The sequence below is a fragment of the Amblyomma maculatum genome, chromosome 7 (assembly GCF_055883805.1).
Source record: "Amblyomma maculatum isolate TAMU_Amacu chromosome 7, ASM5588380v1, whole genome shotgun sequence".
Lineage (NCBI taxonomy): Eukaryota > Metazoa > Arthropoda > Arachnida > Ixodida > Ixodidae > Amblyomma > Amblyomma maculatum.
In genome coordinates this window covers 56,611,071-56,632,248 of record NC_139350.1, presented here as the reverse complement: position 1 = coordinate 56,632,248, position 21,178 = coordinate 56,611,071, and the positions used below count along the sequence as shown (strand labels likewise).

Here is a 21,178-nt window from a genome sequence, read left to right as displayed (position 1 = left end):
AACAGAGGCTAGAGTTAAAGTCGTTTGAGCTAAAGTCAAGGAAACCAAAAGGCATTGGGACAATCGTTGTTCTACAAGAATAACGAAGCGAATTCGTAAAGGAGGGAAACGCCGCAGGGGGCATGGTTAAATTACGTGGTTATATGAGATTAGGAAGTTTGTGGGTAAAGGGTGAGCGCGAATGGCGCAGCAGAGGGTTTTGTTTGAAGACAGAGGGAGAAGTTTTCCACCTGAAGCGGACTTAAGTTGATTGTTAAATATTAACATCGTAATAAGCCATTGTGCAGGATGTAGAGGTAATCGGGAAAGTTCGATGTAGTGACCACAGGATGGTGAGGTCCCGAATTAGCCTAAATCTGAAGAAGGAACGCTATAGATTATTAAGAAAGAAACCCATCAACGAATTAGCGCTGATGGGGAGGGCAGAAGAGTTCAGGATCTCGCTACAGAATAGGTATTCAGCTCTAACTGAGGATGGCGACATTACCCTAGAGGCAATGAACAATAATTTCAGAGGTATCATTACTGAGTGCGCGGTAGAAGTAGGCGGTAGGATAGTTAGAGAGGATACCGGTAAGCTGTCTAAGGAGACGAAAGATTTGATTAAGATACGACAGAGTATGAAAGCTTCCAATCCAACAGACCAGATCGAATTGGCCGAGATATCAAAGCTAATCAATAAGCGCAAGGTGGCCGATATAAGGAAGTATAACATGGAGAAAATTGAGCATGCTGTAAAGAACGGGGGAAGCCTTAAAACGGTAAAGAAGAAATTGGGCATAGGACAAAACCAAATGTATGCGATAAGGGACAAGGCGGGCAACATCATCACTAATATGGACAAGATAGTCAAAGTAGCCGAGGAGTTCTATACAGATCTCTACAGTAGCCAAAGTAGTCAGGACCGTAATGAGATTGGCGGTAGGGAAAAACAGTCAGACGTTCCACCAGTAACGAAGGACGAGGTCAAGAAAGCACTAGAAACTATGAAAAGGGGGAAATCAGCTGGAGAGGATCAGATAACTACAGATTTGCTGAAGGACGGGGGGGATATCGTGCTAGAAAAACTGGCCACCCTGTATACGCAGTGCCTGGTGTCATCGACGGTACCAGAAGCATGGAAGAATGCAAACATTATCCTCATTCACAAGAAAGGGGACTCTAAGGACCTTAAAAATTACAGACCAATCAGCTTACTGTCTGTTACGTATAAGGTATTTACTAAGGTAATCGCTAATAGAATCAGGACAACCTTAGACTGCAATCAAGCAAAGGATCAAGCAGGGTTTCGGAAACGGTACTCTACTATCGATCATATCCATACCATCAATCAGGTGATAGAAAAATGCTCGGAATATAACCAGCCCTTATACATAGCATTCATTGATTACGAAAAAGCATTTGACTCAGTTGAAACCTCGGCGGTGATGCAGGCATTGCGAAATCAGGGGGTAGACGAGCCGTACGTGAAAGTGCTGGAAGATATATATAGTGGCTGCACAGCAACCATAGTTCTACATAAAGAAAGCAACAAAATTCCCATAAAGAAAGGTGTTAGGCAAGGAGACACAATCTCCCCAGTACTATTCACAGCTTGTTTAGAGGAAGTATTCAGAGACTTGCAATGGGAGCAGTTAGGGATAAGGGTAGATGGAGAATACCTCAGTAATCTGCGATTTGCTGATGACATAGCCTTGCTAAGCAACTCGGGGGATGAACTGCAAATAATGATTGATGACCTAGACAGAAAAAGTAGAAAGGTAGGCTTGAAAATCAATATGCAGAAGACTAAGGTAATGTTCAACAGCCTCGGGAAGGAACAGCAGTTTACATTAGGTAGCGAAATACTGGAAATAGTAGGCGAATATGTGTACTTAGGACAGATAGTAACCGCAGATCCGGACCATGAAAAGGAAATATCAAGAAGAATAAGATTGGGATGGAGCGCATTTGGCAAGCACTCGCAGATTATGACTAGCAGCTTACCGGTATCGCTCAAGAGGAAAGTATACAACAGTTGCATCTTGCCTGTACTCACCTATGGGGCTGAAACATGGAGGCTAACCAAGAGAGTTCTACTTAAGTTGAGGACAACCCAGAGGGCTATGGAACGAAAAATGGTAGGAGTAACATTAAGAGATAGAAAGCGTGCAGAGTGGGTCAGAGAAATAACTCAAGTTACCGACATTCTAGTGGAAATTAAGAAGAAGAAATGGACATGGGCAGGACATGTAGTGCGAAGAGAGGATAACCGATGGTCGCTTAGGGTAACAAACTGGATTCCAAGGGAAGGAAAGCGTAGCAGGGGGAGGCAGAAAGTTAGGTGGGCGGATGAGATTAAGAAGTTCGCAGGGGTCAAGTGGGGGCAGCTAGCACAGAACCGGGTTAAGTGGAGAAATATGGGAGAGGCCTTCGCCCTGCAGTGGGTATAATCAGGCTGATGATGATGAATAAGTACTAAACACTGATGTATTTTCAAGATGAGAGTAATATTCCTCTTCTTCAAAATTGTTTGAAAGCGAGGTTAATGATTTGTAACGAGGCAATGGCCTGTATTTGGACACAAACAGGTAAAAAACACATTAATGTTCACACAGCAACCATTCGAAAACCTAGAGCGGTTCAACGCTGCTGAACCTAGAGGATAGCTGAGTTTATATAAGAAAGGAGGCTCGTTTTTATATTTATTTTATTGATTTATTTGACACCGTCACAATTACGAACACAGCCACGTGTGTGAAACTGCCTCGGTTTTTATGTTTATTAGTAAAATTGCAGGTTGCTCTTGTGAAAAGGACAGGTGCAGTATCTGCCACACTCCTGGGTGGACACCTGACCGCGCCGTAAGGAAAGGCAAGAAGGAGGGAGTGAAAGAAAATAGAGAGGAAGTGCAGCCAGCAGAGGACTCTTGAATAATTTCGACCACCTGGGTATCTTTAACCTGCACTTATATCACACCATCAGCATCCGCGTTCGAACCCCGACCCTGCGGTCACGTTCGAATGGAGAAATGTAAATGTGTTCGTGTGCTGTGCGATTTCAGTGCACGTTAAAGAACCCCAGGTGGTCGAAATTATTCCATAAGTCTCAAATACTTTTCTTCTCACACTCCCGCTTACATCCCTTCTCTTAGGTGCGGTGCAAGTGTCCACTCAGAATTGTGAAAGATACGGCGCCTGTCACGTGGCACGCGCCGTTGCTATGCGACGGATTTGCGCCTGCAAACCTTCGTTTGTTTACTATTCGCGTGATAACCCTGCATTGACCCAAGAGAGCTTTAGAGCTAACGCCCTAAAGCTGCGTAATAGAGAGTACGACGTTTGTTATGTTACCTAGAGGAAATACTGGCCGCGCTGCCATTCAGCCAACATGGATGTTTTAAGGAGTAACTCTAAGGACCATGAGCATCTGCGCTGCTTGGTGCGGGACTGCCGGACTCTTTCGGCCGCACAAAGAGAGGCATCACTGAGTTCACCCATTCAAAAAGCGCTGCAAATGCTAGCGTATTTTTGCATCGTCCTACAGTTTCAGTGAAATGTGGACACACGAGTTTTTCTTAGAAATGCGTGTTGGAACTTTGAGTTGTTAAAAAAAAGGAAGGCAGCTGATGTGCGCAAATTCCCAGTCGATTCCTGAAAATCTATTGGCTCATTTCTGTGTCACAAAACTTTGTATGCGCCAGTAGCTACACCCTTATCTTTGAGAACGCAAGAAGCAAGATATGTTTCAGAAAGCTCGAGGTGCTCCCACAAGCGATAGTTGTGTTACGGATTCCAAAGTCAAGCCGTAGCCGCGTATTGCATGTAAAATCGAATTCAAGAAATCATTCACGGGAAATATTCGCAATCCACGCTTCTCAATATGAACGTGGCCCTCTATTGTTTGCGGTAGGAGAGGTTTTCGCTTCTTTTTTATTGCTTTGGTTGCAAAGTCCACGTGCTCAGCGTCGTGACAAGGTGCGGCCAGGCACTTACGCGCAGGTAGCATCAACGCGCGAGCATAGTGCCTAACAACGGTAGTGGATGAAGTGCAAAAACAGACAACAGCAACATTTAGATCCTCTGAAATGCCAATAAAAGAGGTCTTAACGGGTTTGAGAAGTATTGTTTTTCTAGAAAAAATAATTTCTGTGAAAACTGCGCCTGTTATGTAAAAAACAAAAAAAAAAGCTTTCGACGGCTATATTTCGCCGATAGGACAAAATGCAATCCCTGATTTGGGACAAATTTTACAATGCCTTGCCTTTAGGTTCAGTTGTTGTAATTTGCGGCCAATATATTTATTTTCAGCCTATTTTTGACAGTAAAACAATGTTCTTATTTATTATTTATGGCCAAAAATTGCGGTAGTACAGTCGGTGGCGTACCAAAACATGATAATTAGAGCACCAGTATTGGCTGAAGCAGTATTTCAGAACCAACATAGACAGCAGCACCAAATTTCATCCAGATAATATCAAGAAGCATGTAATTAACCATGCTGTTACCACCTCAGGAAGATGACTGAGAGAACCAGGAAGCGCCGCCGTGCTCCTCGAGATCGCTTTGGGGTTACACCGGCTGTCTTGTGCGTTAACCGCCGTGCCCGCCGTTCATGTTATGAAGATCTCTATTGTCGCTTTTATTTGTGCATAAACTTCTTTTCAAACACTATAACGAGGTATATACTCCGAAAAGGTCAAAATAAAAATTCTCCAGCTTAGAAAAATTAGAAAAATATTCTCACTAAAATATGTTCACATACACAACAGTTCAGGACAATCCAGAGCCATGAGGTGAAAGACCTTAAACCACTACATTCGAGCTAACATTTTAGTTTACTTACACAAAGTTGAACGAAAAATTCTAATTTTATTGTAGAAAATCTTTTACCATTCTAAAAAACTTTTGCAATGTTGAATTGTGCTTAACTGCGCCCTCAGAGTGTTCCGTTCTATTCGTGCAAGGTGAAACATTGAGTTTTAAAAACATTCAGAATAGCAAGACAAGATCGTTAAACTCGATGTGCGTTTATGGGCAGTGGGCATTGTATCTGCTATAGCTATGTACTACGTATAGATGCATCTGTATTGAAATACGAATGCGTGAGTTGGTACGCCAGTTTTCAGCTTGCTAATACTGCTCGCCTTCCCAGGTTCAGAATATCTAAGTCAGGTGCCTTGTATTTCTTTAAAATACCAGATTTTGTTTTTTTAACTTGTGCAGATCATTGAAAATCTGGAGCAGATAAGACAATGCTTGGTGTGCAGGTTTCTTTTCCAGTATGGCGGATCTATGTCCATGGTAGGGGGTAGTTATGAGACAATAAGTTAATTATTACGAATTAATCGAATTTCACCAGTAGGCGTAGGGCACAATGGTAAAATACGGCACTGTCGGCATCGGCACTGCAAGCAAGCAGTCAGGGGCATGGCGGCTGGTGGTAGTTGGCAGGTGACATCATCGGGCACTGAATAATTTTTTGGCAATGTGACGTCACCAGACCTCACGATATGGCCACGTAGGCAGAAGCTGCCCACTCAAGTCTCTTCTTTGAGGCGGGAGGCGAACTCTCCAGGACCCTTGCATCCCGAATAACGAATTAATGATACCCTATAGCGCACAGGCACGCTCGTATGGCTTCTTTACGCGGAGGTTTATATCTATGATAGTGGTCTGACACGTAGTTCTGTACCTTACGACTGTGTGCTAAAGCAAACTAAAGGTTACCGTTTAAAGAAGTTGTGCAGTGCAAGTAGGCAAACAAGATCCCGAGAGGAGGCGCGACCGGGATCCGTGACCGCTGTCGCGTCATTATGGGCACCAAACAAGCCTCATCATTATCATCATCGTCATCGTCAGCAGGACTATACCGACTGCAGGGCGAAGGCCTATTCCATACTCCTGTGATTAAGCAACTCCTGTGCTAGTGGTATCCACTTGGCCCCTGCAAACTTCTTAACCTCAACCGCCCACTTAACGTTCTGCCGTCCCCTGCTACGCTTTTCTTCCTTTGGAATCGAACTTGTTACCCTTAGCTACTATCGGTTACCATCTCTTCGCACGGCATGTCCTGCCCATTATCATTTCGTTTTCTTCATTTCCACTGGAATGTCATTAACTTCAGTTATTTCTCGGACCCGCTCTGCCCGCTTCCTATATCTGAACGTTACCCCTACCATTTTACGTTTCATAGCTCGGCTTTTTCTCAACTTCAGTGGAGCCATTTTCGTTAGCGTCCACATCTCAACCCCATAAGTCCACGTAGCAGTAAGATGCAGCTGTTATGTACCTTCCTCTTGAACGATACTGATACGCTTATAGTCATAATCTGTGAGCACTTGCCAAATGTGCTCCATCCGATTTTATTCTCCTATTTATTTCCCTTTCATGGTCCGCATCTGCGGTTACTACCTGTCCTAAGTAGACATATTCGCCTACCAATTCCAATGCTCCGCTGCCTATTGTAAACTGCTGTTCATTTCTGAGGTTGTTGAGCATTACCTTAGTCTCCTGCATATTCACAGTTCAGGTCTGCATTTCTGCTTTTCCTCCTGTCTAGGTCACCAATAATTATTTGATTTTCTTTGATTCTTTCTTCTTTCTTTTTCTTTGATTCTGTGATCACCTAAACATAGCAAATCCTACACTGCAACAATTAACCGAAGGGCCGCTGAACTTCATTCCGGGGCATATTCAGAAATTTTTTACACTTTCAGCAACAGAAACGAATGAAATGCCAATCCGTGGCACTTTTTCCTTATGTGAAATTTGCCTACGGCATTGTGGCCCATGAAACTATCCTTGAAGCGCTGGAAACTGGTAATCGATAGTCGGATGTTTGCATGAATAGAGACCAAAAGATCATTTTTTGTTCAGTTTGAAGAATGGCTGACACTTGCGCATTATACCTACCATGGCAAGCCCCACGGCGGTCTCCTAAGTCCTACTCTGTTCAATCTGGAACTCATCGCCCTCCCAGAGGACCTCCTTAATACCTTCCGTGTATCTATGCACGCAGATGATATCTGCATTTGAGCTTCCTCTGCGACGCGTCCCCAGGTGCGTGCAAGACTTCAGCAGGGAGCAACGATAACTTGTTATCTCCAGAGGCATGGCCTTAACATTTCACCGTAAAAGTGCGTGCTGGTGGCATTTACACTCAAATATAGACTTCATATACAATATGCATAGACGATCACATTTCTCACTGCAAATCTCATCGTTTCTTAAGGATTTTGGTAGAATGCCATCTATTATAAAGCCCGCATTGCACCCTATTTTGAAAAACAGCTAAAATCTATCGCTCACTTGCTCCAATTTTTTGGCGGAAAATAATGAGTCTCGTTTCACTCAATGCTGGAGTTGTACAGAGCACTATTTTTGGGGTTCTTGCGGTACAGTAAACAAGTGCTTTCGAACCTGTGCAAGACTAATTTGCGTGCCCTTCAGGCAGTCCAGGGTGAAGCCCTTAATTAGCACATGCCTGGGTCACGCTCGAACGCATGAACATTGTGAAGAATTTCACTCTGGAAAGACCATCACCCGCTATCGAAGTATATTGCCTTAAACTCCTTGTAAATGCACGCACGTCATGTTTCAGTGATTCCATGCACAGCATCACTTTGAGCCTGTGCCTCTGCAGAGGCATAACAACGCAGCAGTAATTCCCTCCCAAATCTGTTAACCTCGCCGCACGACCTCCCTCTCGACTGTGATGTCTGCGACTCCCACGTGTGCGCCTTGATATTTCAGGGATAACGAGGAAATCGGATTTATCAATGTCAGCCCTTTAGAAACTGCGCTGTCCATGCTACAATTTGTCTGTTGATACTGTACTCACGTCTATAAGGATGGTCCGACAGCCTCAAGTAGTTCTGCTTCCGCCGTGGTCGGTACTTCGAGACGGGCCAAAATTAACCAACCAATTTCGCATGGGACTATCTCTACTGGGCAAGAAATACCAGAGTTTCGTGTGGCTGCAAAGTACATTGCTCAACAAACATCTAAAATGGGCTGTGTCATGTGACGCTAAAGCTGCCCTACTATGTCTTCAATGTACCATGCACTTGTAGCGAAAGCGCAACGTCTGTGTACCACAAGAGAGTAAAAGAAGGTCTTGAAATCACCTTCCAGTGGCTGCTAAACTATAGTGGCATTGTTGGCAACGACGTAGCTGGCATGCTGCTCGATCGGCTCACGATACAACCAATGTTACCAACCAACCAACGCGATACAACCAACAAGAGCCGAGGCAGCAAGGTACCATCGACTGCACGCCCGGAATGGGACTACACAGACATGATCTACCCATGGAGACTGAACTTTGCCACTTTACTTCCAGCGCAAGTACCTTTCAACCTGCGCCGCTTTGATGCTACGCTGTTGTGCCGCCAGTGGCTAGGAGATCGTTTACTAACGGCCATTTTTTCCAATGGCAGCCTCTCCAACTTGTGAGCAGTGCGGGTGTGTGGAAACAATTGGGCTCATACTTTGTGACTGCTCCCGGTTTGAGCGAGAGCGTGCTTTCTCGGCTTCGAAGCTTCTCTGCTTAGATTTGGACGAAACCTTCATCATAAAGGAAAGCAGTGAAGGTGCTCCTGAAGTTCCCAAAGGACTCGGGGTAGAGGTCCCAGCTATAAACTTTAAGTGGTGTCATCTGACCCTTTATCATAGTGGTGCATGGACAAGTGAAACACTCATTTCTTTGCCGCTTTCCATTTCTATTTTCTCTCTTTGGTCTCTTCCGAAAGTGTAGATATAGTCTCCTCGGCGTCGCCTCGTTAACCTTCCTGCCATTCTGTTCTTCTGCTTCTCTCTCTCTCTCTCCTTGGGCATTTCGGCAAAAGAGTTCTTGAAGGTAATTTTTACATATCGTTTAACGTTACGGTAATAACGATTATATCCGCAAATCTTCCCTCGGTATGCTTCTAGTTTTAATGCAAAAGCATTTCTTGTCTCATGAATGGCGTGCAGGTAGAGTGTGTCAGCACAGCCTTTTATCAGAATCTGTCCGCACGAACTTGCACCTAGAAAGAAAAACCTCTGCGCTAGAAACCGAACCACCGACGTTCGTGTCCCAGTCAAGTTCACTAGCCCACAACACTCCTCCGACTTCCTGCGAACATCTTTACAATTCTGACTGTCTAGCGTAAGGACGTTGAAGAGAGGATCTAAACAGATAAAAACATTAAAAAAATTATATTGTGCCAATCGTCATCGCTACAGCCACTGGCATGAACAAGCGCGTTTGTGCGCCCGAAGACGAAGAAGTTGACCTGCTCTATCGCCGCAATTATTTGGTTGACGGATGGAAATGCCTCCAATTAATCCCACGTCATCTCCGTGCCGACATTTTTCGCCGCTTTCTATGCTGACCCACGGGGTCCCCCGGTGGCGTATTGAAAACTACACGTACCTCCGTCAGCGATTTTACCAGCGTGGAACGTACCGCTTTGTACGGCATTTTGTGCGCGCTTGCCGATCTTGTCAACGCTGAAAAGCTGCTCCTCGCAAGTCCCCTACTTCGTTGCAGCCGTTACTTTGTCCTTCCCGTCCGTTTGACCGTGTTGTCATAGATCTCTATGGACCTCTTCGTACTATTCCCGCTGGTAACCGCTTTATTATTGTGGCAGTCGATCACCTCCCTCGATACACTAAAGCATCACCGTTGCCCTCTGCCTCAGCATGGCGTCACTTTCTTCTCAAAAATACCTTATTCTTAGCCATGCTGCCCTAAACGAACCATCAGCGACGGCGTTAGCGTTTTTATGTCCCACGATCTTGAGGCCCTCATGAAAGAATGCCGCATCATTCACCGCACCAATACTTCTTACCACCCTCACACGAATGGCCTGACACAACGCTCCAACAGTGCTCTGAATGACATGCTGGCCATGTACGTGAACGCCGCTCACTCCAACTGGGACCAGTATCTTCCCTTCGTAACCTACGCATACAATACTGCGACACAGACTACCACTGGATCATCTCCCTCCTTTCGTCTTAACCGGCGCGAGCCAATCTGCACAATGGACACATTCCTTCCCTACCGCCGTGACGTTTCTGAATCGACGCCATTTTCCGACGACGCCAAGTACACAGAATAATGCCGTCAGCTGGCCCGCACGCTTAGAACGCAAAACCAGCTACGAGGCTCCTTCATACCCTCCAACTCCTTGGTGTGGCTCTGGGTCCCTGCTACAACCCCCGGCCTTTCAAAGAAGCTGCTCGATATCACGGTCCCTACGGGGTCCTTCAACGAACCTCTTCCGCCAAAAACAGTTGAGCCCGTTGTGCCATCTGAGGAATTGCGTCGCCTACGACCCTTCTGTCCTTTTGGCAATACAAGCCGCCAGGATGGCTCGTTATCTAACGGGCGGAAACTGTAGTGTGCCAATCGTCAAGGCTACAGCCACCGGCATGCACAAGCCCGAAGACGAAGTTGGTAGCTCTTGGTAGGCTTTGGCGGTTCTCTACGCCTGGCGCTCCGCTGCAAGTTCACCCTGAGCAGCTCGATCCATCTTGGTTTCCTGAATAAACGCACGCGTACAAAATCAATTATTCAAATAATAACAAATGAAAAGTTAAGAAATTCAAAATCATCAGTGTTTAAAAAAAAATGAGGAAGCGCAAATGCTTTCGTATTACTGCTCGTAAGCAGGCTTAAGTGCACTCCTCGGATTTTTTTGTAACTAAAGTTTGACTATAGGGCCCGTTGGTATTTCGTGGCACACTGACTTATTTTTGTTTACCCAGGACAAGCTTCAGAAGGAAACGTTTGCTACGCATCGGAAATTTAGACCGTTTATATACAATCTTTTCATAAAATGCCTCACTTTTGTTCACAGTTTCCTTAATTTTTTTTTGTTCAAAAACGCGACCCATTCGTTTTAGTGGCAATTTTAACTACTTACTGCAAGCGAGGAAAACATTTGACAAGTCATTTTTTGCCACTCATTGGAAGCTTAGACGGTTCCAATCAGTATGTGCATAACAGTATGCTATATTGCCTCATAATTGCTTCACAAACAGAATGCGCCCAGAAATTCTGCACTTGGGACACGTTTAAAGGCCGAAATACGAAGAGGCGTTTTTCGGCTACATCGGCATCTAGTTTGGCGCCTTTGCTCTCCGCTCGTCAGGAGGTTTGGGAAATAGCGATCAAAAAACGCTAACTTTCTAAAGTATGGGACACGTGCGCATATCTCAGAACTTTCGTCTTTTGGTGCTTTCAACCCGTCCTCGCACACGGTGTAGTCGCTCTTACCATGGCTATTTAGTGTTGCCCATGCCGTATTTATTGGGCGCTGCGACGCAAACTGAGCGCTTGCTTCGCATTGTGTTACTACAACACACGGCGGATTGTCGAGGCTTCCAAATTCTCACACACTTGGCGGACAGAGAAGGCTCCAGAGCGGACTTAGAAACGGCTTAAGAACACTGTTTCTTCATCAGCTTTTAAACGCGTCTCCCCATCCTGAATTGGGCAAGCCATTTGCGGTGCTTCTTACCCATTGATTGTGGTGCGGACATGTTTTGCGGTCATGATCAATTTCATATTTCGAACCATTGTGCCGACTTTACGCCGAGAAAATTTATAAACAGGTTTATTATACGAATTTCACTGCCCCCGAATCCGCCACATAACATTGTAGACTAAAACTAAAATTTAAATTGTACTTTCTATTAACAAATAAACAATAGTGCGATATAACTGTCTGCTACCATGGACATAATATTCACCATGTCGTACGATCCTCCTGTAGCGATGTTAGTGTGTGCGTGTTTTTTTTTTTTTTTTACAGTGTTTCAATAAAAAATCTTTACAGATTGAAATAACACCTGTTATACTTGCCACTGCGTTCCTTTCTTTTTTGAGTTTCCGTCAGCGCCTTACCCCTTCAAGCTTCGTAGATTGTTCAGGACCCGCGCACCATACGACGTTCCTTACGAAGGTTTCCAAACCGATCATTTTAGTTTTGCTTTTGGAAGGCGCCACTTGAAGGCTTCTTCTAAGAAAAACAGTAACCTTCCTGAATGGGCCACGCCATAATCTGCATACGAATCTCCCGGAAGCTATGAGTTTGGGGTTGAAATAAAGCAAAACTACTGATGTTTGCAGACTCGGTTAATCGTTTTGTCATAAAGCTGTGTGCAAATTTTTCTTTTGTTCTTTTCTTTGTCTTTGGTGAGAAAGCGAAATTTCAAATTCCTGGTTTCATTTGTCACTTCACAAAACACTTCAACACAGGAGCCGATTAAGGCTGCATGTCCTTCAGCATCATTAATCTCACAAGTATGTATTCCGCCGCGAACACCCCGACGGTGGCATGAATGCCTTTAGTGGGTATTAAAAAAAGGTAAAACTCATGCAAACACGCTGCCTTGGAGTAATGAAACATTTTGGTAAGCATTGATAAATTTCGCAAACTCATACAATTTAGACGAACAATGAATTCAGTTTCCAACCCTGGTTTCCGAAAAGGACTACTGCCTGTCTCTAAATGGTTTGAGATAATACGTAACACTTTCCTTAGCATTGACAAGAAGAAAATCGACCCCATCTATCAATTGTTTCTAAAGCCCTCGGTAGCGTTTTACGCGTAGAGGTGAAAATAAAATCTGCATTAGTTAGTTTATACGTCCATGCACCGCCTGTAGGGGCGCCACTGAAAGCCGCGGTCGTTTTCGAAAATCCTGGATGCGAGTTGGTGGTCCTCCTCATGCGTCGCAACGACAATTGGCTACGTTCGCGGCGGCAATTTGTTTTGTTTTTTTCTCACCTTCTGCCGATTTCATTTTCGGTGGCTTGAAGCATACAATTAAGGTGCCCCTCTGTGTGCAAGTGAAAATAATGATACAGTCATCTGGGAGAAACTAATTCTACACGTAGGCGCCAGCAGTGGGTATGCCGCATCAGCTGATCAATTACTTTAACAGAATGTTCGCTGTTTTCATTTTCATTTATCCTGACTTAGCTTTGCATGATCATTTCATATGTTCAAATAGTGGTACGCCTGAAGCCAATATATGAGAGAATCTGCGTCACCAGCCGTTACACCGTGCCAGCTCCGCTCTCTTAGAAGTATATAGCTTCATCGGCCGAATTCACTGCCAGCACCAAGTTTCTATCGACACAATGGCGCTATGGGTCCCGTGTCGCAGAAAATCCCTCGACCTCGTCGTTTGCCGGCAACGAAAACCCCCGACGGAACATTAAAATTCAAGAGCAGGCTGAAATGTTCAAGTTGGCAAAATTTTCCAAGGATGTTTCGTAACTAAAGGAAAACAAGTGAGCGGAAATGAAAACGGAAATGAAAACGGAGTGCCTGGTTTTAAATGTTTTTAAGTGGTCATTTTGATCTATCTGACCTAGTGTGCGCTCCTTTAGGCCTCTTGGCTGTTGAGGCACACTGGAATAAACATTATCTATCTATATCTATCTATGCTCCGTAGTTTGTGTCACGATGTAATGACAGCGGATACTGCTTATACAACGACGAAACCGCCTTACGAAAACGAATCCATGTCGCGACGACAACATAGCAACACACGGTGAGCAGACGAAGCGGCCGGCTTCACTCCTGGGTTTACTTATCAACTCCGCCACCAGCGGCTTGGCCGTCACTTTGCACGGGGCGTATAGCTCCAGCATAAGGTGTTTCAAACATTTGCACACAATACGGATAGTGGCATAGGCCCGAAAATAGAAACATCATTTTTGACACCTGCTTTGTTTTTTTCTCTCACCATAGTGAATCAATTTGAAATAATATGGTAAACAATTTATCCTACTGTTTCTCTACCCACTGGGACAACCATCTGTTAAGCATATCAAGTTAGTCAGCTGGCCCCATCCGATTATTTCTGTAGAACGATAGTAGGAAGTTTAGCACTCCCGCATCAGTTGCTGAGAGTGATTTCAACTGTTTACCACTGCTGCAGGGGTCTAGTTGAAGACACCTGCATCATCTGTCGTAAACACGTATCAAAGGTAGCTCTTCAACTTATTCATGAAGGTAATAATTTTCTTCTTTAGGCCCAAGATGACCTTATCCTGCTTGGTGTCATGGCGTTCCCAACACTTGGTGTTGAAATAGTTGGCGATGCACTCTTTCAAAGTAAAAACAGACCTTTGCACAGACAGTAGGGCAAAAGAAAGGCAACACAAAAAGAACGCAGCTCTCTCTCCAGGGGGCACATAGAGAGAGGTTTTCACATTGCATGCCCACACTTTTGTATAGATTGTGGCAGGTTTTATCTACCTTCATTGTCTCAAAAAAGAGATAGGAAAGTATGAATAAGGTAGAGACAAGAGACGCCAAGGACATGAACACTGGTACAGTATAGGAAATTTTTTTCTCGGTATTTTTTAAATGACTATGTAGAAAAATCAGCCCCGCCAATTAAAAAAATACCGACGCAATGCTAATGCTCGGTTGCGCTTTTGTTAAGCCTCTAGCAATAGCCCAATTTTTCTATTATTGTTACTGCGCAGAATATTTGCTCCTTTAAAAGGTGGCGCGCACTCACACACCCTCGAATGCAGAACTACATTCGCAAGTATCGCGCCTGTTCTCTAAATCTCATAAATGCCTTCCGCAGGACAAAAGATTTACGGTAACGCACCTACTACGTCCCCTACATCTGCTACTACTTAAACTACTCGTAACGCACATCTGATGAAGCCATCTCTATAAACAGAAAACTCGGATCGAGCCCGCGTTCTCGAGATCAGTAATCAGCACCCTGACCAGTGAACAACCGCGGGGCACTTCCTGCGTCCACTCTTCACTGGAGCCTTTGGTACAAAGAGAGGAGTTTTACTTCAAACACACTGTGAAAGCACTCATTGTGAAAAATCTTAGAACTGAGATGAATACAGGGCACAAAACTCCGGGCCGCAAGTCCACATAACTGGTGTGTTGGCGTTTAGACGTCGATCTTTCGACTTCAGGGCAATATTGTGTTAAAGAGCTAGAATACTCACAGAATTTCCGCATTCGCGCTCCGATATGAGCTCCTGTGAAAGCATCGCCGGTAGAATGGATGGAACCCAGTTTTTAGATAGTTTGCGGAGCTTTCAGGTAATGACTTACTCCAAGATGTGTTTAGCTAGTGATCTTGAGGATGAAAATGCAAAGAACGTACTTGCGCATATGGTGCCACCCAGCCTTTAGCTTTTCGTAGCGGCACACCATGCAACAAACTGGTCCGCCATGGCTCAGTTAGCGGCTCTCTTTGATGCACCACCGCGTCGTTAGAGTCCTGTTGTGGCCTGGGATGGCGGTCAGGAAAAACTTCTTTTACGGAAGCCTCCATCTCCATTCCTATTAAGGAGCTGAACTGTCTATCAAAAATAGAACCGACGACACAGTACGGCTGAGTACTCTGGCTTTCAGCAGCCCGCACGAAGACACGAAGCAGCGCGAATTGCTCTAGAGTTTAGTTTGAAATGCCGTAAAAGCCAGCAAATAAAGCATCAAAAGTGCGTCCTGGGGTATGAATTTTGTTCAAGAATCACGCGGGGAAGTTGGATTCCTTCTGAGGCTTCGCACTTGTAAATCGAGGCACGTCAAAAACGGAGCCACGCGGGCGTGCATAGCGGTGAGGTTCCCGACTAGAAACATTCCGAAATATAAGCGGCTGCTTTTGGCGCGGCGAAGTGTAGGTTTTCTTGGGCTTGTACATATATGGGTTTTTTTTTTCCGCTTCCTTGCGCGATAAAAGTGCACTAGCAGTTTCAGAACGAAACTTCTTGATTCAGACGAGTTATCTGAGCGCATTTGCCTGCCTCCGAGACCCATTTGTTTTGTCATTTTAGTACTTACTGTTTACTATCTCAGAAGAGTTTTGTTTTCAGTAAGAACGCATGATTTATAAGGAGCTGATATTCTATCAAAGCAAGCCACCTTCCCTTTTTTCCTGAATTTAACTTTAAATGCATGCCATATGGTCACAATTAGTAGCGTTATCTTTTTGCTGTTCTTTAAATATCGCCGCTAAGAGCACGAGATGGTCCAATATGCCTGTTTAAGTGTCCTACGTATGACTTAGGTGTAACTTTGCGTCCCGAGTTATTTCTGAACACCCACAACAATATCTGCAAGGCCGACTAACTTATACTCTGTAAGCTAAGTAACCGACGTCGGTTAATTCAGCCCCTTAGATTTTTACGTAGCTTAAGCATGTAATGTCCAACGTTTTACCTGGTACACACAGTGTGAAACTTCGAGTGTTTTTTTTTTCTTTCGCTAGCATAACTCCAAACACTGCTATCATGACTACAGAAACGTCCTTTTCCAAACTAGTTCACAAAGCCCGGTCAAAGTGCTGGTGTTCAAACTACTTCCTGTAAAAAGCAAACCGCGACGGAGAAACAGGCTAAAATTGATTCATTCCTAATGTTTCGTTGCAAGGAGATGGAGCGGTTTTGAATTTTGCTCTTCATTTATTGTACGTTCATTGAGATTTGCGGCCATTTTGTTAATTCTTAGATAAGTACGCACAGCGTATTCAGAATTGTCTAAAATATGTCATGATAATGTTTTTCGGAACAAATCCCGGTATCTTTTACAGTTCGCTAACCGGAAAGCAATTCGGGATGAAATCTTCGAAGCTCATAGTTTTTTTCTTTCTGCTCTTACACTGCCAGAAAAAAGCCCTGCCAAAAAAATTCATGACATCCGAGTCGGGTGAGGCGCTGCGACAGACACACCGGAATGACAGTGGAAGATTCAAATATTGCTTATGCAAATGGTTGCTTCAACATGTTCATTGTTGAGCACAGGTATGAATAGGATTTTTGTGTGTGTGAAATAATCTACCTTCTTCCCCCCTCCCTCCCGTCTGCTTCTATTTAGGTACGATTGTGGAATCTTGGGCAGTAAGCTAGACGTCTCTGATCAAGGCTGGTTCGAGAGAGCCCAAGTGATTTTAATTTTAGCATTACAAGTAGACGATTAATCAGAACCGTGCTGCATGTTCGAACATTTGGCAGGTCTATCTACTGCACTACTAAACATGGAGTGATCCAGCATTGTTCCTTACTACCTAGTTGCAGAAAAATGGTTTAAAATGATGCCGAGAATGTGGTTGTCTCCTCCGTGCAGAATATAGGTTCGTCCCGAAGGTACAGGACAGGCGTAAGATGCCGCGCAGTGCAGGACTTCGTAATAATGGCGACCACGTAGATTTCTCTTGCTTGCACTAACATCGCACATCCCATTTATGTGCGTACGTGCGGACAGCGTAGGTATGAAGCTAGAAGTAACTCTGGCGGGAAATAAGCCTTAGGTAGTTCGGACACAAGAGGAGGTAGGAAATGGGATACTTCTGTTAATTCACTGAAGTAATAAGTGCGGAACACATACCAAATGAGAAGCAAACAGCATGTTCGACCACCAATCTCCTTGCTCACTTGGTTCATTTCTCCCCTCATTTAAATGGTCTTTTCGGAGAGTTCAACTACGGCAATTCTGTCGGAGGGGATGGCGTGCACACTTACATGTAGTCGGCGTACGACGCATACGGCGGTCCATCCGGCCAGACGACGATGCACACGGTGCGCACGCTGCCGTCCTTGTATCGGTAAGAGCGGGTGCGAGAGTAGAGCAGCGGAGGCAGTGACAGAGCCCCCGAGCAGCCCCAGAGCGCTCCGATGATGGCCACCGAACGCCACCGAGACAGGCGGCCGCATAGTGGGTGAACGATGGCGAAATATCTGCGTAGGGCAGCAAACACCGGTCAAAGGTGAGAAAATCAGCTGGCTCTCAGAAAGAAGGAGCTCCTTGTCATGGGAGGAGCAACGCAGGTCAGCCAAAGCAACACGGGAGAAACAAAAAACGCTAAACAGTCTTTTTGTCTATTGGATCATGCGACCTAACCACAAGAAAAGTCGCAGCTTTTATGAGAGAAACCAGCCCATGCGTTCTATTGTATTGGGAGGTTACCTCCGATGCAAAGGTACACAACTTGAACTCAGGTTATTAAAGCAAAAACTTGAAAGCCTTATATTTCAAGGTCACGTCGTGAGGTAAAGAACAGGTGAACGGGAGGTACCTACCCGAAAAGAGATAGTTTTGTGCCTTTTAAGGTGCGCAAAACTTTATTTAGGTTCGCCTTTGTATTGGCGGCGAGTTTGGGTAAACATCGTGAAATGGCGTGCTTGTATGTGTTGACGCGTGTTCTCAGTTTCCTTCCTCATCGCCATGGGTGATGACCCGCCAGGACGTAGTCGCGGGCGGAGAAGACGGAGAAAAGCGCCACGGCTCAAGAGGCTTGAGCCTCGATATGTTGCTCGGCGTGGTGTTGGGGGTGGTAAGAACACGTATTAGCTATACAAGGGCCAGGAGGCATGTTTGGATCAGGCCATAAGGGACCGGTCCTTACACGAACTAGGTAGAGGTCCCTAGTTTGGAACCCCAGTAGCGGTTGCCGCCGCCCGGGCGCTCCCGACTAAGGCTTGTTGGGCCTGTAAGTCATGGCAGCCGAGCACCATCGCCTCCCAGTCCTCCCGGGTCGGGTTGGGGATGGGGGGAATAGCCGGGTTGGAGGGGCAGGCCCACACCATGTGATAGATGTCAGAAGACACCGCTCCACAGTTTGGGCAGCTCCCTCTAAAGGAGGGGTCAAAATGTTTTGGGGCTGCCGGGCACAGCAATGTATTGTAAAAAGGCGGAGAAGGAGCCGCTCATCTGCCTTTTTTGAGGCCTTTACATGGGTGGGAGAAAGGCGATGACAATTTTGATAGTACATCATGATATCTTTGAAGGTGTAGACTGGATTAAAATCGGGTTTCTGATCGGGTGGGGAGGGGAAGACAGCCCGATGAGAGAGCGTGCGGGCGGCTGCGTCTGCTGCCTCGGTTCCTGCCAAACCCTGATGAGCAGGGATCCCATATAAGGTAACGGAGAGCGGGGTCCGTATCCCGCATGCAATTTGAGTAGGTTCGATGGGCTAGGAAGGAAGTCCAGCCTTGTCTGACGTTCCGACAGGCTCCTCGCGAGTCGGTAATTAGGTATTTTGAACCTGAGTGTGAGGCCGCGAGAGCAATCGCTACCTCTTCTGCGTGTGTTGCTCGGCGTAACCACCGTCGGGAAGAAGCGGCTATGAATGAAGCTGCGGCAGCGGTCCAACGAGAGAAACCAGCTGCCCTCATGAGACACAGGCGTTCTGGGAGTTTATAATTGCTGGAAACAGACGCCGCTGCCGCACGTGCAGGACAAGCCGCCTTGACAGGTACTGTAGGAGAGGAACAGAAGGCGTCTACGATAGCGAGCGAGTGAAATTAGCTTCGGAGGGAGCCTTCCAGGGGGATGTTCAAATGGTGACATATACGGCAGGTGTGAAAATAAAGCAAAAGCGACACAGCAGTACGGCGATTAAGTACAAGAATGTAAACCATATGCTTGAAGCGGTGCGTGATGCGTGTTGCCGCATTTGGTTCAAGGAGGACTTGAAAAAAAAAATAGAAAAAGTGAAATGTGAGTGGTGCTCGCTGCTACGTCGAGAATTTGTGGATAGGAACGTAGATGCGTTCTCTCTGTGCTCACGAGGTTTATAAGCAGTTCATCAAAAACTTCAAGAACATATTCGCTGAGCATACATCCCAAATTTAACAGCGGTTCAGCAGAAAGTTTAACAGAATGTTCATCAGCAGATTAGCAGATATTACTGCACGTTCTTCAGCAGCAGTCGAACAGAACTTCCAACTAGGCTTTCTCCTCCACATCGCTAGTTCTAAGCATTATCCGTAAATTCCTTTAGGTGACTGCACACTTGTGAAGGAGAAACATCACACGCCTCTTTTCCGTGGTAGCGCATGTATTGGAAGCGCTTATGTTTTCACTAACGAAATATACCCAGCAGCCTATTTATATCGCTTCCATTTTCGCTCTTCATGCAGATGAAACTAGCAACCGTGTAGGACACCACAACCACAATGCAGGGAAATTTTTTTGGAAGTTTTCTTGCGAGCACCGTCATCGAAATAAAGTCATGACTAAAACTTACTTTTTGTTATTTAGCACGTTTTGTTATGTAAGAATGAGAGGGCTTCGCTATGTTCCGTTTTTGTCGCAGTCAGATCAGCATCGAGAAGTGTGGAAGCAATGGATGAATGTTTTAAATACAATTAATTTTTTGAGAATTAAGGGCCCTTTACATCCCGTGTTACCTTATGGTCGTTTTGGTCTTAGCGCGATAATCAATGCTGCCAATTTTTGTCGCCCCAAAGTGGCAACTGCTGGGCCTGCACCCTGTGCTAAGAAATCTGGTATTGCTTGAATTGAACACATATGTACCTGTCTAGTTTTTATGCCTACACTGGATTGCAGTTCACTGTTGCAGTAAACTTATCTGTGATGGAGGAAAGGTTGACGGGCTAAGGATCGGTATCCGCACTTGGAGGCCAGGGGAAAGGGAAAGAGAGAGAGAAGGCTCTTTAATGAAAACAGAGATTGTAGCCGGCGTTAATGTTCATTGACATGCTTACTGTGCCTGGGGTAGGGGTATTAGGGAATAAAGATGGAAGAAGGGTGAGGAAATAGTGCAGTCTTTGAAGATGGGTGGATGGCTTTTTGGATAACATCCAAGTCCAGTAGAGAGCTTGTATAGCGGGATGATCAAGTTGGTGGGTAATTTAGAGTTTGTTTAACATACCAATGACATCTAAATAGGTAAATAAGAATGTCATGACACGACACTACTGTCTGTAGCATCCTAAAAGACCTAATATAGAGTTAATTTATATAATTATAATAATTATATAAGTTACTCTACTCGCTACTCGCCTAATATTAATATTATCTTATGCTACTCGCCTAATATTAATAATTAGGCGAGTAGCAAAGTATGTATTCCAGCAAAAATGCGCAAGCGGAATTAGCAAGCGGGAGCCACTAGCGCTGTCGCGACGTGCCCCTAAAGATTTTGCCATAAACTTATATTTTATTGTAAAGGCTTTTAAAGTAATGCCAAAAGCTTCGTATAACGTTTCTGTTCTCAATACAATTCTCAGTATCATTTTGCTTCCGTTTTATTTTGAGCACATATTCATTCTTGCCTTGTTGTAATTTGCTTTCTCTATATCCAATGTATGGTAATTTTTCATTTTCATATTATATTTTAATTATTTATTGCTTTTCTTCATATGCCCTTTTCATGTCGTTATCATTTTTCGAGGTTCTCGTTCTGGC

General features: G+C 44.9%; 1 protein-coding gene across 1 annotated transcript in view; it reads right to left on the bottom strand.

The window, feature by feature from the left end:
* LOC146183305 (tachykinin-like peptides receptor 86C) overlaps positions 1-21,178 on the bottom strand; it is a 358,172-nt gene that overhangs the window by 154,841 nt on the left and 182,153 nt on the right. The window contains exon 2 of the mRNA XM_084608351.1: positions 17,488-17,703. Within this exon, the coding sequence (XP_084464477.1) occupies positions 17,488-17,703 (216 nt within the window). The remainder of the gene's footprint in view (positions 1-17,487; positions 17,704-21,178) is intronic.